This window comes from Pomacea canaliculata, linkage group LG3 (genome assembly GCF_003073045.1).
Source record: "Pomacea canaliculata isolate SZHN2017 linkage group LG3, ASM307304v1, whole genome shotgun sequence".
NCBI classification, from domain to species: Eukaryota; Metazoa; Mollusca; class Gastropoda; order Architaenioglossa; family Ampullariidae; genus Pomacea; species Pomacea canaliculata.
In genome coordinates this window covers 3763833-3781553 of record NC_037592.1, presented here as the reverse complement: position 1 = coordinate 3781553, position 17721 = coordinate 3763833, and the positions used below count along the sequence as shown (strand labels likewise).

Below are 17721 nucleotides of genomic sequence, written 5' to 3'. Positions count from 1 at the left end.
TCTCTTAGCTGCCAGCTCCCTTTCGGCCTCCACAACCCTGATGTGCCAGACAGCAAGAGGGATCGAGTCGTCGTCTGATGGCTGTCAACTATTGCAGAATGTTGCCTCTGTGGGCACAAAATCAGTTATATATATAAAAAACAACAAACCGGAAACACATCGATCTACTACAGCAGACAGTTAGTAGCGGGGCAAATAAGTGAAGAGGATTGGGTAAAGCACTTTCAAACCATACTGAATGAAGGGGTGATGGATATGGAGTCAAGAGAACCTTAATTTGTGAAAACACCTGTAATGAAATGAAACCTGATGTCCGACCCTTGGACAATCAGATCACAGAAGAAGCCGAAAGAAGCAGTTTAAAAGTGGTAAAGCAGATGGCCCTGATGGTATTGTCAATGAAATATTAAAAGCAGCATCTAATGTTATTACTTCTTTCCTTGTCAAACTGTTCAATTCTATTTATGAGCTGGGATCATGGCCCAAGGAATGGACTAAATCTATTATTATCCTACTTTACAAAAAGGGTGACCCCAATCAGCCAGGTGATCTCCCTTACTAATACATTACGTAAAGTATTTACAATATTCTAAACAAAACATTAACTCAGTGGGCAGAAAACAATCAATTAATTGATGAAACACAAGCAGGTTTTCGGAGTAACTACTCAGCAGTAGACAATATTTTTACCTGATATGCAGCAGTAGAGAATTATCCCAGAACACGAAGCTATATGTAGCATTTATACATTTCTAGAAAGCTTATGACAATGTGCAACGAGTAATATTATTTTAGGAACTAGCAAAACTGGTTATACAGTGTATGTTGTGGAGTTGTATGTGGAGATATGAATCCTGCTATGATACCACAATTCAATCTTATGCTCTGCATAAGGGAATAGAAAGTAAATTCTAACTTGTATTAAAGTTAAAATCTTTATTTAACTGAGGTCCAGGTAGTACAGTGGCAAACATGCTTGTCACCATAATGAAAATTGGGTGTTCTGGGTTCACATCTTGGCTCCAGCATACCTATATGTGACACATAACTGCATGACTAACCCGACCTTTGTTGGTTTTCGCTGGTTACTCTATTTTCCCGCATCCTCTGTGTATGTGTATATACGTGTGTGCCTGTGCATGCATGCTTATTCTAGAAAAGTATGTGTTTATGCACCTGTATGTGCGTAAAGCACTTTAAGTTTGTTACATGAAATTATAGCAGCAATAATAATCATGAGCTTTTTTATAGTTCCTTTTCCAATCAAGGTAGGTTCAAAGTGCTTCACAAAAACATTATACAATAACTGCTAGGAGCACAAAGTCACCAATTCTGTAAACAAGGTAGTATGAGTTATCAGTAGTTGACAAAATCCATGAAGCAAGAAGGAAGAATAAAAACACTTTTCATCATGAGTGCAATTGATATTTTCTGTATGTGCACAAATAAAAAATGTAAAGATGGAGCAGAAAACGTAATGAAAAAAGCACTAGGTCTGTACATGAAAAAAATTGAAAAATACATATCTGTCAATCAAAAGCAAAAACCAAAAGAGAAACGGCAACAAGGAATCCTATCAAGCAAAAAATGTTTATACAAGATGGCTCAGTTGAACAGGCTGTAAAACAACATTAATGAAAGAAGTTGTTTTCAGTAGAAAAAAAGCTGGTGCTTTCACATAACAATCAAAAGTAACATAAAATGAACAACAAAAAGAACAAGGCAACAGGCAGCACCAGAGTCAACACAGATCCAAACAAATAAAACAGAGAGAGAGAAAGAGCAGTCCCCTTAAGCTAGTAAGCTGGAATCACTCTCACATACTCCTGAATTGTCATTCACAGCATAGTCTTCTTTTCAGTTTTCTCGAGAAACTCCCTCATGTACTTGTTGACATCTTCGGGTCTGTCCATCTGGGTCCAGTGGCTGCATTCTTCGATGTACTTGACAGTGACATCCCCTTCCACCGTCTCTGCAGACAGAGCAGCCAGTTCCTTGTCCAGTGCAGCATCATTGCATCCCCAGATGATGAGAGTTGGGCATGTAACTCTGAGTTGTGGTGACTGAAGGCGAATAAAAGCAAACTGTGGATAACGTAGGAGAGCCCGATAGTAGTTTAATGGTGCAGTGAAGCCATTGCCTGAAAAAACCCACATCATAAACATAAAAAGTAATGAAAATAAAGCAAATGCTTATAGTTATATCTATCATAAAATGTTTAATGCTTATGTACATAAATGTTTGTTTAAGTCTGAAAGTTTATCTCTTAAAGTTCCCACGCCAAAAGATTAAAATTAACTTTATGAAATGCACACTTGATTTCACAGAAACTGTCGGAACACTTAAAATTTACTTAGATTTTTAACATCAAAATTTTACTCCTATTGCAAGTCAATGCAACACAATAATGCAAGAAAACATAAATTGGACACTAATGTGGTATGATATGTTGATCTGGGACATCATGAAAAATAAAGAAAAAATACTAAAGAAAATGTCAGATGTTCAGTGAAGAGTTTTATTATTTTATGTCTTGTAATCTTTGCTTTCATGATCAAATTATTGGGTAAAATTTCTGAATCTTGTCGTTTCCCCCATAACTTTCAAAGTTATGAAAAGGCAATATCAATGAAAACTGTGAGATGTGAACCATTAGTGGATGCTTACGCTGAAAAGTATATTTATAAGCCTCCACATCATTTTCAGTCATTGCTCCTGAACGAACTCCCATAGGTCTTGCTGTGAAAGAGTTAGTCAAAGCAGCATAGTCTTCTGTGCTCAGAAACAGTTCAGGTATCCATGGTACCTGGAACAAGGTTATGTACCTGAAATAAAAAGTCATGTGATAATCCACAAGATTTCATAGCATCTGTCAAGACAACAAATCTTAAGTAAAATGTAATAGGGTAAAAAAAAAAAGGAATATATTTTCAAAAAGTTACTCAGATGTGTTTTATTTTACAACAAAAAAGAAAGAGAGAGCTGAACATATCAATGATAGGGATAATTTATCTTTTTGATACACACCTTACCCTTTACCACAAAAACACTTTCTTTTCTGCATCTGTGCTTAGCCCTTGAAAGCAGATAAAAAGTATTGTTGATTTTGATGGCCTTCAGTTTTAATCTCTCTGATAAACTTATGAAGCGCATTTTATACATTGAATACACAAAGCTCTGTCCTGCAAAAGCTATAACTAACTGACCTTCTCTAAAATAAACAGGTTTCATATATTGCAGCATGCAACTATTACTTTTATTATGCATATGTCCTTGTAACATACCAAGACTTTTTTAGCTGACTCAAACCATTACTGCAATGCTTGACATAGGCAGCAGAGGACGGGCAGTTAAGGATAATCAGACGTTCCACCATGTCAGGAGTTGTCTGGGCAAATGCCCAGGCAATAATTCCACCCCAGTCATGGCCAACTACAGTACATTTCTTGCAGCCTATACGAAAGATAATTATATGCTGGCTGATGCTCAATTCAATGCAAAATGATCAGCTTTGGGCAGACTTATATTCACCATTTGCATTTAAGTTTAAGAATCTGTTACTGACTCATTATTTAGACTATTACTGAAGAAAGATAAAAAAATCTTTTAAAAAATCAATAGTTCTTAAATACATTTTTATGAAATGTTACAGGCTCAAAAAAGGTAAGGCTCCATGATGTGAAGAGATGCATACTTACCAAGTGTAGTAACCAATTCTCTTAGATCACTGACAAGTGTAGCCACAGTATAGTTGTGTACACCATTAGGTTTGTCAGAATCTCCATAACCCCTCTGGTCAACAGCTACCACTCTGTTGTCGGATAGAAATAACATTGAGAACCTATCCTTGAACATGAATTTTGCCTTTTTAACAATAAACATTTACAGAAATTTACAATATAGATTATCTTATTAAATTATGCTGCTACCATGAGAAGTTCTATCGTACTGTTTGGAATCCTTTTTGTGAATACAAAATTGATCACCATAGCATAACTTCTTGTGATATGCTGGTTCGGATTATCGTTATATAGTTGTCATGTAATGTTTTATCACCATCTCTTAATGAAGTAGTAATCATAATTACACATTCAATATGCTAATATTATTATATTATGATATACAAGTTTTAAACATGTGCGTCTATCTTTCCTTTATTACATATTATTTACTCATTATTTAGTTCTTTTGTACAATATTTATAATGCACAGCACACATGACATGACATACATTGAAAATTATTGCATAATTTAAAATATTGACCTGTAGTTATCATGAAACTCTTTGAGTTGGTAACGCCACGAATACCAAAACTCTGGAAATCCATGTACAAGCAGCAAAAGTGGCTTGTCCTCACTGCCATTGGTTACATAATGCAGGCGAACATCCTAGTAATCAATAAAAAAAAATACTTAGTGATATATATAGAGAGAGAGGAACAGCAATTAAGATATTTTATGGTGTGAATTTTTTTTTAATGTAGAAGCGAGTGTTAGATATAATCAATAGACTATGTAGTCAGCTTGATTTACACGTGCAATTTTCCTACATTTTGTTCATCGAAGTAAAAAATGTTTTGGAATTTTTTTTTTAAACAATTGCTCATGTACTTTCTTCAATGAAATATAAAATGGATCTGCATTGGTTAAACAGATAATATACCCAAGTACAGACTGACTATAGTTTAAAGCAGGTTAAAACTAAACCTCTAACAATAAATGTTTATAGAATTGAATAGTTTGTAAATATCTGTTTAAAATTTACCTCCAGATGGGCATATCCATGGACGCCCAAACTTGGGTCTTGCATACATAAAGGAGGTCTTGGTCTTCTCTTATGGTAAAAGACTGTTCCTGGCCCTTTCCTTGCAATGTTTATCAAAATTCGTAACACTGAAATGATTGCAAAGACTAGCCCTATCGTAAAAGATCCGCATGTGACTGCGAAGCGCAATAAAAGCGAATCCTCAACCATGGCTAATGTCAGAGTGATCACTACTGAATGTTGAGCGGCCCCAAACTGGTCAAAGTCCAAAGTTTTCGGCCTTAAGAATGACGCTGCAGTTTTAAACCCAGCTGTGCTTATTTAGTCTTTTTTTAAAGTTGTAATTTTGTGTATTTTTTATAAGTCGTTGATTTTCGTAGTATCTTTCCAACGGTAATTTTGTACGTCGTTCTTCGATACGAAAAGCACGAGGCGCTAAGAGAAAGCCACATATATACACAATCTCTTCTATGCGGTCTCTCCTTCCCTTGTTGTCAGAGAAGTGTTGATTGTGTTTCACTGCGGATCTACATTTTTTCTGCTGATATATTCTTCTAGTGTTACAAAAGTTTTGCTTGCCTTTTAATTTTTGTCACCAGAACAACATTACGACTCGAACCGACATACTGGCATAGTTGTTATGGACGCCATGCATGACGTACACCGTGAAACAAAGATAAAAAAAAAACCCAAACAAACCCATAATTAATCGTAGTCTAACTCCTAATTAGCCATAAACCAATCCCTAATTCTACCAACTTTTTCATTTTGTGTAAAATGTCATTGAGTCGTGAGCCATATCCATCGTGACCTAACAGTATCTCATCAAGGAATCAATATAATTAAAATTAGGTTTAAAATGTCGATCGTGACTCGATCGGCCGTTCTACTCATTTTTTAACTCTTGCATTCTATATTCCAACAGTATTTTATAAAGGAAATCTTGGTAAACTTGTATTCTATCATCGTATATTTTTCTGTTTCCTATCCATTTATAAGGAAATATAGATCTATAAATATATAATGTCTAAATTAATATAGAGGCATACACATGTGCAGGTCAACACGTACATCTACTTTAAATACTTGATTGCATTTATAATTTAAAAATACGGTTTATGATTAAAATAAGTATATATAATATACTCATATCTTGCTTGTATACACTCTTAGAATTCAGAAAACTATATTTCAACTTTGTACGCATTTTATTAAGATTTACTGATTAACAACAATATCGGCTGTCAAAACAGCCACAGAAGAAAAACAATATATGGCTCCCCAGAAGTAAAGGGAATGTCTTTTATAAAGAAAAATAATAAGAATTAAAGCAGGTGAAACTTTTATATATATAAGTAAATAAATTTTTATTCACTCTCACCCATTGTTACACATACAACAATCACTCATGTACAATCATCCATAGAACTTAATCATGCCAAATCTCAACTATGGGATAGCAATTAGAGATCTCAAAATTGAAGATCACGTATATATATTATCAGTAAAATAATTTGTTCCACTACACCGCACTTCTTCAGAATGCCAAATGACTTGTTCAGTTTGTCAGACATAATTAATATCCATAACATCCATAAAAACAAATGTTATCAATTCAATATAACATGTCTGCAGAATGTGATTAAAAAAATTCCATTCAAATTCACAAATGTGATTAAAAGTTGGCAGATCTCTCAAATGTTGATGAAATGGTTGATTTTATATATAAAAAAAATAATCTTTACAATGTCTTTAAATTCATTTCATATTTATTTAAAGAAGATAAAAATAGCATTAATGTGATTAATCTGTTGTCTCTGAGAAAAGAATTTACTGTCCAAGAGCCAAAGAAATCTGAGGCACAAGGAAAAACATCATAGCCATGCCTATATATTTCTTAGGACATTGGTCTTCTTTAGCAACAGGTATTTTTCTGCATGTCCATAGTTTCAGTTTTGCTTTAGAAACTCATGAATAAACGTGTTGACCTGTTCAGGTCTATCCATCTGGGTCCAGTGGCTGCAGTCTTCAATATATTTGACAGTTACCTCCCCTGCCACCATCTCTGTAGAAAGGGCAGCCAGTTCCTTTTCCAGTGCCCCGTCCTTGCATCCCCAGATGATGAGTGTTGGGCACATAACTTTGGATTGCAGAGATTGTAACCGGGAAAAAGCAAAATCTGGATAGCGCACAAGCCCTCGATAGAAGTTAATGGGTGCTGTCAAACCATTACCTGAGGTGGGAAAGAAAACATTCAGATACACAAATAAATCTTAAAGAACTGTTTCACGTCCACTTGAAACTCTTTGATGCAAGTGCCATTTGAAAATGTGAAATGTACATAAATCCATTGTGATATCATATAAAGAAATAAATTTTAAGATATGTAACTTTCAGAGAATTGATTCCACGTTTGAATGCAGTAGTTACTTCGCTAGAACAGATGATATTCTTCTGGGGAAAAATTGTCAAAATAACTGCAAATCTAGCTGATGGTCAGCAATAAACACTTAGGGCCTAGTAAAACTGACATTTATTTATCTCAACTGACATTTATTTATATTGGGATTGAGATAAATAAATGTGTATGATATAAGCAATACAACAAAAGTTTGTGCAACTTATGATTCTGATCATTTGATCATGGATATTATGGCAGTTCTAAACTAAAACAGCATTCAGTTCCTGAGTAAGTGCTAAAAATAATGTCTAATTGTTCCTCTCTACTTAGAAGTCTGTAACTATATAGACAAATTTTTGATTTATCAGTTGTTATAATTGTAATAATTATAATATTTGAGTAATCAAACTGATGATGCTTACGCTGGAAGGTGAATTTGTATGCCTCTACATCATCCTCTGTCACACTGCCTGATCGAACACCCATGGTTTTTCCAGTGAAGGCATTTGATAAGAAATCAAAGTCAAGCAAACTTATAATCAGCTCAGGTATGTAAGGTACTTGGAAAAAGAAAAAGTACCTGCAAAGACATAATCCAAATAAGAAACGCTCATCAGCATTTGTTTTGCAAAATCTTCACATCTACAACTAGTTAGAAATTATTGATGTGCATTAACAATTTATTCAGTTCAACTTATCCAACACATGAAAGACTATTTTTTTAAAATTCAACAAATTGTATATTTTAAGTGTTGAAATCCATTTCACTTGATATCTCAATATTTCTTAAAAAATTATTTACACACACAGCCTACAGGAAGTGATCAGAAGTGGGAATGGAAAAAAAAGAAACTGAAATAGTAAAAGAACAAATAATGTTTTAATGACATTTATAAAATTAGTTTTAAAAATTCCACATAACTACATATTTATAATCAGACATTTTTCCTATTTGGTACAATGTATGTACTTCTATATAATATCCTCATGTTGTAGGCATTTGCCTTTCCTGCCAAACTCTCTTTTTCTCAGACTTGCGCTCATATGCATGTGCATGCGTATGCACACTAAAAATGCTAAAAAACGTGTCTACATTGTTTCATATTCATTAAGACTAAAGATTGGTACCAAGACTTCTTCAGCTGGCTGAGACTGTTTGAGGCATGATTTAAAAAGGCATGGGGTGATGGTGCGTTCATGACAATCAAGTGCTCTACCATATCAGGAACAGTCTGGGCAAAAGCCCAAGCGACAATGCCACCCCAGTCATGACCAACCAACACACACTTCTTGTAGTCTGCAACACAAATCACACACAATTCAAATGCTACCTCTGATTCTGTTTAACTCCCTGGACACTGGTGACTTTGTAATTCTGACTGCTTGGGCATTCATTAGAAGAAACTACATGACAAAAATCATGCAGGTTTGGTTAATTGTTTTATGCTGTGCTAGCAACTACGGCATCTATCACAGTGACACACATGAAAAGTCCAGTGTGTGTTAAAGATGAAGACATCAAGAATCATGATTTTGAATTAGCATCCCCTCTTCCATGTCTAAAAAGCAAAACAGATACATGAAATCCTAGATACGCAAAGGTGATTTGGATTTGTATATAAAGGAAGAAAGAAAATTGTTGTGCAAATTTTCTCTCATTTGTTTACTTACAAATATGCATTTACATACATGTAATGCATAAAGATATTTACCTGACATTTTGTAAGTATGTTTCACAAAACAGTAAAAAAAAAAATAAAAAAAAACAACAAAAAAAAGACCTGTAGTGCTTAAAAATATCGCTTGTCACCACTGCAGTGAGAAGCTCTGGGTAAAGATCTCATCGTGGGACAATGTTTGTGATACCTGTTTGAAGGGCTGGCTGTTGGGGATTTTTCTCCAGGTACAATGGTTTCCATTTCCCCTTCCCTCACTCTCCCCTCAGACTGTGAAATCCCCTCTAAGTGGAAGCACTTTCTTGCCAAAGCAACCAACCAACCAAATTAGAAAAAATAAGTGGTATCATCTAACATAAGATACAGTGCAGACAATTTAAATTGCTAAAGATTCCCCTCCCCCTCCCCCTCAAAAAAATTTGAAAAGATATTGTTAGCTCACAAAAGTATTGCGCATAAATTGTTTTGATTCATCACAAATGTTACACTTATGAGCATAAAATTTGCTTTACCAAGTGCAATGATCAACTCCTTCAGATCATTGACAAGCATAGGCAGTCGATAGTCATATACACTGCTGGGCTTGTCTGAATCTCCGTAACCTCTTTGGTCTACAGCAACCACTCTTGAAGAGACAGAGAAAAAAAACAGCACATGCATAATAGTGTCACAGTTTAAAGCACTTGAATGTTTCACATCAGTGTAAAGAAATGCCCACATTAGTACTAATAGCTTCTGTCTTTTAATTAAATTTAAAACATTAATTCAAACTGATGGGTGTGATTTGCTAAGGAATAGGCTTAATATAGTTAAGTGTGAAGAGGGGAGACTACTAAATGACAACCAGAGATGTCATTTTAAAAAAAATCAAAAACAAAGAAAATCATGAAAAAAAGTACAGTAAATAAAGTTCAGAAAAACTGCAAAAGTGATGATATATAAACATAATGTAAAAGTATTGATAACATACACATTCATGAGTTTGTAAGAAAAGTAAGTAAAGTGTTAAAGTCACACAAACATACATTTTGCAGTTTAATTTCTGTTTTCTCAAGTTCAAGCAACCTTTTATATACATTATACAAGTATCTGTAAAAGAAAGTTGGGAATGACCAGAAAATACGAAACATTATAAAGCAGAGAAGAGAGATGTTAGTTTTTCTATTTCTCTCTAAGGTTTTTTCAACAGTTTTTACAGTAGGCTGAAGGGCCCAATTCTGACAGTAATCAATCAACTCTTTGAGTTTATATATTCTATACATTTTATTTATTTTACCCACTGCTAAGCAGTGACACCCAAGATGCATTTTACTTGCATGGAATCATCATCACCATCATTACCTTAACTGGTACCAGCCAGAACTTGAGTAACCTAGCACCCTTGTGGGGCCAATCCACCAATACCAGGGAAACCCAGGAAGACATATGAACACTGAAGGTGTGCCAGCAGGGATCCTAGAGGACACCCAGTCTACTCCTTCTCATTCGCAAGCCAATTCTTCTTCTGCTGGCCCCAGTGACAACTGCCTTGTAAGTACTCATACAGAATCATCTTTAATGTTGAGTCTGAACCTCCTCCAGCTGAACTCAGTTCGCATAGATTTCCACTCTGCCAGGTACCATGACTTGTCTGTGCTGATTTTCATTCCGTACGCACTTGTGCTGGCAACAAGCTTGCTGGTCAGATCTTGTAATGTACTGTTGCCACCCACCATCAGATCAATGTCATCAGCAAAGCATAGGTTACTTAATTAGCTCTCCCTTCAATGGATATGGAGGTGTGGTAGTCCTGGAGTGTATCTTGTGTGAGGAATTCCAATTAGATGTTCAACTGCATTGTGGATGGATGCAACCCTGGAAAACACCCATCATCATAAGAAAGAGCTTACCCACTTGGTTGATTAGGAGTACCATGCTCTTGGAGCTGTCATACAATGGTTTGATGGTTTGGATGAGACTTGCCTCAACATTGAATTTCTACAACACGTACCACAGCTCCTTGTGCCACACTCCATAGAAAATCTTAAGGCTGATGAAGCTATGGTAGAGATCATTACCTTGCTGGAGGTAATTATTTTTACTAAGACGTGGTTGCTGAATGTCTGTTCAAAGATGCTCCTGCCTGCTTGAAATTCAGACTGTTCTTCTGCTAATAGCTCCTCAGCCGCCAGTGCGAGACAGTTCATTTTCAACATAACCTTGCTTGGATGACTAAAAATAGGCCTAACACATATCAGCTATGGACTGGTATGGTTGGCCACTTCAGCCTTGGTGAAACTAATAAAAGGGGCCTGCTGCTTCTTAAAATTCACTCAAAGCCACAGGTTAACTTTAAACAATGCTCTTCATCTTCACAAAAGGTTGAGATGGGTGACCTGGCATTCCCAGGAAGGTCGATCCATAACCAGATTAACTTTATTTTGCCGCTGAGACACTTCAAATCAAGCATCAACAAATGAGGGCATTTCCAGGTGCGGTTATTTATAGTGACCACAGTTCCATCTTCACAAACCTAAGGTTGAACTGATGCACGCCCAACCTTCAAGTTCACTTTGATCTGGACAAGCTACAAGGCCTTAATGTAGCTGAACTGAACATGACTGACTGTGATGTGGACACCCTCTCTGGTCACATCAAAGAAGTGCTCCAGTTCAGGGCCAGGAAGGTTCTAGGGTGTCTGAAGGTGAAGAAGCAGCCCTGGGTCATAAAGGCATGGAATGAAAACAGAGTAATGGGTAGAAAGCAAACATTTTAGTCTTACCAAAGTTTTTCAGATATCCATTAGACAGACGAAGTAGTAGATTATAGCATTTAATGCTTGTAAAACAGAAATTGGTGAAGAATACGCTTTGTCTTTTGTCATATCACCCCGTTCTCATTACAGCTCATCAAGTAACTTACCTGTAATGGCTACTAAACTCCTTTAACTGATATCGCCAGGAGTACCAGAATTCAGGAAAGCCATGCACCAGCAACATTAGCGGCTTGTCCTCGCTGCCATTGCTCACATAATGCAGACGAGCATTCTGCATCATTGCCAACATTATCAGAGATAAGCACTTTACATGCATCACACATGAACTGTGTGTATTTCTATCCAGCAGGAAATATTGGCCAACACCGTTTGGATGCATTGTAAGCTGTATATAAAGACTGACAAAAAATTGACCACATTACATTACAGCAATGATTTACGTGGTCATAAACACACATAAGCTAGTCTTCACATACAACAAAGAGAGCCACATAGTGATCTCCCACATCTGTGAAAGTGAGGAAATAAATTATTCCAGTGTCAATTGTCGGTGATAAAATTATTTCCTCAAAGATCATGCAGATGTGAATGTAAGTATTACACCATGCATTAGCAAAGCGCCATATGTCGAATGTCATTGGCATTAACTGTTATCGCAAATAGCAAAATCATATGCATCCTGAAATGACTTTTGTCGCTGACTGTCATACATTTAAACAAAGAAGAAACTCTACCACTATTTAATAGCTGTGAACAAGCACGAAAATATAAGGTTAAAGAGTTAAGCCATGCAACAAACATAAAATATTATATCTGCCAATAAATACACATTTTGTTTGATACTGCTTGCAATATGTTATGATTACATCCTAATGCCACACATTCCTTAGAGAATTTGAGTCAGCAAAAAAAAGAGCAATAAGCATCCAATCATCATTTGTGCCATACCCCCAACAAATGAGAGAAAATATGGTGTAACAATTATCACAAACATTCTTGATGTTAAAGACATAAAAGAAAGCATTGGAGAAGTAACTCTAGAAAAATTTTTAATTGTGTTTCTGAAAATGTTTTTAAGATTGACAGAAATTTTTACTTTTTGCTGTCATTTACTTTACCATATTTTGGGTAAATTTAGGTTTACAGATAAAAATTAGGTTAATATTAGATAGATGTTAGATAACTATATATCAATATAAGGTCAATATAGGTTAATCTTAGTAATTGTAAAATATAGATACAAATTTGATTAGCTGTTTTCTACATATGTATATTTCACGAAATAAAATGTGCACAGACTTTGTGAATCTATGACACCTTGAGAAATTATGAATACTGTGAATGCAATGAAACATTAATTTAATTTTTATAATTTTCTTGATGACTTCTAGGTTCATTCTGAGTTCACACACACACACATACACACCAAAAAAATTTGAATTCTGAAAGACCAACCCAAAAACAAAAAAATGTGAAGGATGCAAAAAATAAAGGAGGTAAAAAGTAAATTTAAAAAACAATCCCATGGTAAACTATCCTAGGCCAAACCTTAATTCTTTACATGCCCTAATATGGTGGCTGCATTGTGCTTTGAGGATTGGCTGCTACAGTCATCAAACTGGTATAATGCTGCCTTCTAAAAATGGCTTCAATATGTTTTAATGCCTGGACTGTGTTCCTGACAATCATATTAATATTATCCACCGCACAGATCATCATGTGGACTGTTCAAATTGTTTCAACCTATATCGAACCTATAGGTACTGACAATCTTCACGATTTCCCTTCACGAGCAAATAACGTGACAGATAATTATTTGTGTATCACTTTCAAAATTTGCCTAAAGCATATCCTTAAAAAAAAAAAACCTATCTTAACTATTTTCCTGATTCATTTTTTACCATATCATGCTCAATTATCTGACATCGGTCTTTCTTTTTTCCTGTTTGTAGACTTGGCTCTATCATTAGTTTGTTATTCTTTTTTGTCTGCTGATCCTTATTATTTTACTCTTGAGTACAGCTATTTATTCAACTTCTGCCATTGTGGCTGCCAACTGTTATTGTCCTGTTTTAAGTGATCTGTGATTTTTAGGACTTAGTCCAGTCGTTCACACCCCTTCTATTTATCCCATATATGAAAACATGTATAATGAGTATCATTATCGAAGCAAATATTACTGTTTCAATTTTATTTTATGAACTATGCATTTTACCTAAAATCAAACTTTCAAACTCACAAAGTATTAGAAATAATTTTCCTTCAACTAGAAATTAATACTGTACGTTATATAGTATGCATTGCTATGTATAATCCAATCTTCTCGAAAGTTTAGAACAGATTAAATACTAGGTAAGATTAATATGGAAATGAATGAATCAAACATGGTTATACCTCCAAATAGGCATATCCATTTACACCTAGTGCTGGATCTTGCATGCACCTCGGGGGACGCGGTCGTCTCTTCGAGAAAAATATTGTCTGGGGTCCTTTCTTTACGACGCCTACAAGTACGCGGAAGACTGCCATTATTGCATATATGCACCCTATCATAAGTGATCCATAACGAAGTGCAAATCGAAGAAAAAAAGATACTTCTGCCATTGATCCCAGACACTTCGATTTCCTCGCCTTTACGAAGATGATGACACTGACAGAACAAATTATTGAATGTTTAGAGCTATCAACTTAAAGACGAATAGGAACACTATTATATTAAATGCGGCTGAGTACTTTTTCCATTCAAACTTCAAGTGCTTTTCGCAAGACTTGGCATAAATAACATCGATGTTCCGGGTTCGTCTGCTCTTAAATCTGTTCAAGGGAGCTTAGTCTCACGGTTAGTCTAGACGGGAGACAACCGCAGGCATTTTACGCCGAGGTCGATAGAATGGCAGGGATATTTATTCGTCGGATCCCACGACTCTGTAATAGTTTGGTAAGTTCCGATTGCAGCATTTACAGTTTTTATAAACTTAAAGAAATCTGTTAAAATTTTCAATTAGTCTGGAAAGGAATATTTACAGTGTCACTAAATATATTAGCAGTAGCTGCGTTAGAAGGAAATTCATGTCCTTCGCTGTTTGGCTTACTAAGGTGGTCAATATTTAAAGCATGCAGTAGAAAAAAAATACATCGGAGTTCTGTCAAATTGTTTATATTGTTTGTCTATGTTGTCGGTCAATTACAGGTATGCAGGAATCATCTAAAACAACCACCAAATCGTGTGTGCTCCTCAGAAACTCCGTTGTTTACAGACCACACTGAGCCACCTATTCCTCCATACAAAGAACGTTCAGGCGAAGATGAAGAATGCATGCGAGCAAGGCTTTTGTACCAGAGTAGAAAGCGTGGAATGCTAGAAAATGGCTTGCTGCTAAGGTAAAATAGCAAGATTAATTAAAAAATGAAAATATTAAACCTCTTAAATCACAAGTTTTTAACAGCTCGATGTCTTAATGATAGTGAGCTATAACACCACTATAGAATACTGTCAGACACAATGAAATATTTAATGGGAAAACTATTACAGTATTTATGTTAAATATTAAATATGCTAAAAACCAAATTCAAGAAGGTAGGTTAGGCTCAAGTTGGAAAGAACAACAAATCAGCAAAGAGTCTCTAGGGAGTTAAAAGGCATATGGAATGGAGACCAACACTGAGAAGAGTAAAGTTATGATCAATGGCAGCGGCAAAGCAGAAATCTATATGAACAGGGTACAACTCGAAGACATAAACAGCTTCAAATACTTGAGAGCCACTCTCTCCAAGGACGGCAACTCTATGCCAGATATCCACATCAGGATCGCGACAGCAACCGCATCAATGGCTAGGCAAAAGCCATAAGGTTCACTATCATGCACAAGCTGTAAAAATCCCTGGTAGTGCCGATCCTGCTCTGTAGATGTGACATGTGGACTCTGCTCACCAAAACAGAAAGGAGAATCCAGGCATTTGAGAACAAGTATTTGAGGAGGCTGCTCTGGATCTTATACAAAGAACATGTCCAACAACTTTGTAAGCAACAAGATTGCCACACCCGTATGTCAACAGTCAAGTGATGTAAGCTGGCCTTCTTTGGTCATGAGACATGGCATGAAATCTTGTCGAAGGCTATCATTCAAGGCACCTTGGAGGGTGGCCAGAGGAAGAACTGACTTACGAACGTCAAAGACTGGACTGTCGCCCTGCACAGGACCTGCTGACTATCGCCCAAAATAGGCAAGTGTGGCGGGCCCTGTCAGCTGCTGTATCTATCCATGTGATCCCCCCAATGACAGGTGCCGGTAAAGGGATGACTGACTGAAAAGGCTAGGAAAGTGAGACACTTACTTGAGTTGACATGATTTAATGGTTGCACACAAAAAAAAGACATCCATTTATAGGAGCAGCCATTCAAAAGATGAATACAGGCAAGCTGATAGGGAGGTGGACTCATATAAATTCAGATATATATATATGGCAGGTATATACTATACATGTAGCAGGGATGTACTATGTAAATAACAAACTGCTAAGAAGTCCTGTTCTGCCTAAATGCTCCTTTTGTTATATAATCCTACATAGAGATCACCGAGTTCCTAGTAATTTAGAACAGGGTGAATAAATAATATGCACAGACATTTTCTATTTGCCATAGTAATTTGCCGTTTATGGGCACATTCTTAATCAATGTAGACTTTTTCATGCAATCTCTTTGTCTGTCTTTGACCTTTCTGTGAAGCGGAAAATATTGTAACTGATTTTAAAGAAAATGCTTATTACCATGCAGTACTTTTGCTGGACTGCACCTCAAAGACTTCACATTACCGCAGCTGAAAATGTATGATCGTTTGATCAATCGACCAACAAATGACTGGGAAATATACTACTGGATGACAGGTACTTAAATGTACTTTGAAGATGCTATGCATATCTTTGTATGCATGATCTGTAACATTCTTACATCATATATGCAGATATACAAATGCAATTATCTTGCTAACACTCCCTTCCTCCCTTTCCTTCTCATAATATTGCTGACAGCATAAGACAGAGACCCATCAATACCCTACTTCCAGTTCTTGTTTCAGCCATTAGCACACAGTAAGATTGACCTGGGAGAGAGAGTGAGAGAAGAATATAAGTGTTTATCTATTTACTGACAGCAGATGATTTTATCATGACAAGATTCCTGTTATTTTCGATACTGGCATACTTTCATCATCAAAAGTATTATTGTCTAGTTATACTGTTGCAACTAATTTTTGTCATTAGGAGTAAAACCCACACCAGATGAATATAACAATGAAGTGATGGATATGTTAAAAAAGCATGTATGTAATGAAGATAAAGCTTCAAGGATTACCCAGCCTGACCTGTAAGTAAATTCATAAGTTCCATTTAAAGGAAGAATCAGTTTGTTGTAAAGATGCCATGGGAATATATTGTAACTCTATAATTGAGTTTCTCAATAGAAGTAGTTTTCACTGGCAGATTTATTTAAGTCCTTTGTATTTGGTTGTTTTTTTTTTTGACTTTTGGCTTTTCTAGAAGTTTTATTGTTATAAGCATGCATGAGGTAGCGGGGAATGATATGTATGCATTTAAGAAAGTGATTTTAAGTCTGTTTTTAGGATATACGTTGTTAAACTAAATGATCATCATCAGTATACTTAGAGAGTGACATATGTTTGTGTTTCAGCCATCAGATTCATGGTCTAGACTTACTTGTAACTATCTGCACTTCTCTTTCAGAAACTAAATCCCTGCCAACTTCTCTGTGGTTAATTAAGAAAGAAGTCACCGATTGGCTGCTGGTAGCTAAGTGTAGCACAATTCTGCTGCCTGTGGGATCCTTTCATGTCAGTGTTTTCTATGGAATCATCATTCACCGCCGCTGTAAAATACTGAAGTTTGTGGCTGTCTAGTACGTTAACACAAGAATAGAACACAGAAAAACTCTTTTCAGTAGCCATGCTTGTTAGAAATAACATGAATTATTTTAATTCACATATTTTAGGTGTGGATTGGCTTGTCTTCATGTATGTACATATGCACATGTGTAGCATAGTGCTTGCACAAGAGTTATAAATAAAGTATTGTTTGAAACTTCAGGAATATTGTTACTTAGGAAGTGCTT

General features: G+C 35.8%; 3 protein-coding genes across 4 annotated transcripts; 1 reads left to right on the top strand and 2 right to left on the bottom strand.

The window, feature by feature from the left end:
* Positions 1-921: 921 nt before the first annotated feature.
* On the bottom strand, positions 922-5400 carry LOC112559214 (epoxide hydrolase 4-like). Its single transcript, XM_025230270.1, has 6 exons — positions 4766-5400; positions 4265-4389; positions 3699-3811; positions 3285-3453; positions 2668-2825; positions 922-2140 (listed from the first exon to the last, which is right to left on the bottom strand). The coding sequence occupies exons 1-6, from the start codon at positions 4973-4975 to the stop codon at positions 1839-1841; spliced, it is 1077 nt and encodes a 358-aa protein (XP_025086055.1). The 5' UTR covers positions 4976-5400; the 3' UTR covers positions 922-1838.
* A 553-nt stretch (positions 5401-5953) lies between these two features.
* LOC112559218 (epoxide hydrolase 4-like) lies at positions 5954-14396 on the bottom strand. Of its 2 annotated transcripts, XM_025230276.1 has the most exons (6): positions 13992-14396; positions 11744-11868; positions 9355-9467; positions 8295-8463; positions 7589-7746; positions 5954-6998 (listed from the first exon to the last, which is right to left on the bottom strand). In XM_025230276.1, exons 1-6 carry the CDS (start codon positions 14199-14201, stop codon positions 6715-6717), a joined length of 1059 nt encoding a protein of 352 aa, XP_025086061.1. In that variant the 5' UTR covers positions 14202-14396; the 3' UTR covers positions 5954-6714. The 2 variants fall into 2 exon arrangements, with proteins under 2 accessions (XP_025086061.1, XP_025086062.1); XM_025230277.1 differs by lacking the exon at positions 11744-11868 and having other exon boundaries at positions 13992-14394.
* Positions 14397-14423: 27 nt separating this feature from the next.
* LOC112559224 (succinate dehydrogenase assembly factor 2, mitochondrial-like) lies at positions 14424-17695 on the top strand. Its single transcript, XM_025230284.1, has 5 exons — positions 14424-14535; positions 14788-14978; positions 16372-16481; positions 16857-16959; positions 17337-17695. The coding sequence occupies exons 1-5, from the start codon at positions 14488-14490 to the stop codon at positions 17341-17343; spliced, it is 459 nt and encodes a 152-aa protein (XP_025086069.1). The 5' UTR covers positions 14424-14487; the 3' UTR covers positions 17344-17695.
* The last annotated feature ends 26 nt before the right edge of the window (positions 17696-17721 follow it).

Excerpts from the sequence above, each read along its gene's own strand:
- LOC112559214 (XM_025230270.1), bottom strand. The coding sequence starts at position 4,975 with ATGGTTGAGGATTCGCTTTTATTGCGCTTCGCAGTCACATGCGGATCT. Across the intron at positions 3,454-3,698 it reads AGAATTGGTTACTACACTTG|GCTGCAAGAAATGTACTGTA; the intron begins GTAAGTATGCAT and ends TCTTTCGTATAG. Across the intron at positions 2,826-3,284 it reads AGTCAGCTAAAAAAGTCTTG|GTACATAACCTTGTTCCAGG; the intron begins GTATGTTACAAG and ends TTTTTATTTCAG.
- LOC112559218 (XM_025230276.1), bottom strand. The coding sequence starts at position 14,201 with ATGGCAGAAGTATCTTTTTTTCTTCGATTTGCACTTCGTTATGGATCA. Across the intron at positions 9,468-11,743 it reads GAGTTTAGTAGCCATTACAG|AGTGGTTGCTGTAGACCAAA; the intron begins GTAAGTTACTTG and ends TGTCTCTTCAAG. Across the intron at positions 8,464-9,354 it reads GGAGTTGATCATTGCACTTG|ACTACAAGAAGTGTGTGTTG; the intron begins GTAAAGCAAATT and ends TTTGTGTTGCAG.
- LOC112559224 (XM_025230284.1), top strand. The coding sequence starts at position 14,488 with ATGGCAGGGATATTTATTCGTCGGATCCCACGACTCTGTAATAGTTTG. Across the intron at positions 14,536-14,787 it reads CACGACTCTGTAATAGTTTG|GTATGCAGGAATCATCTAAA; the intron begins GTAAGTTCCGAT and ends GGTCAATTACAG. Across the intron at positions 14,979-16,371 it reads GAAAATGGCTTGCTGCTAAG|TACTTTTGCTGGACTGCACC; the intron begins GTAAAATAGCAA and ends ATTACCATGCAG.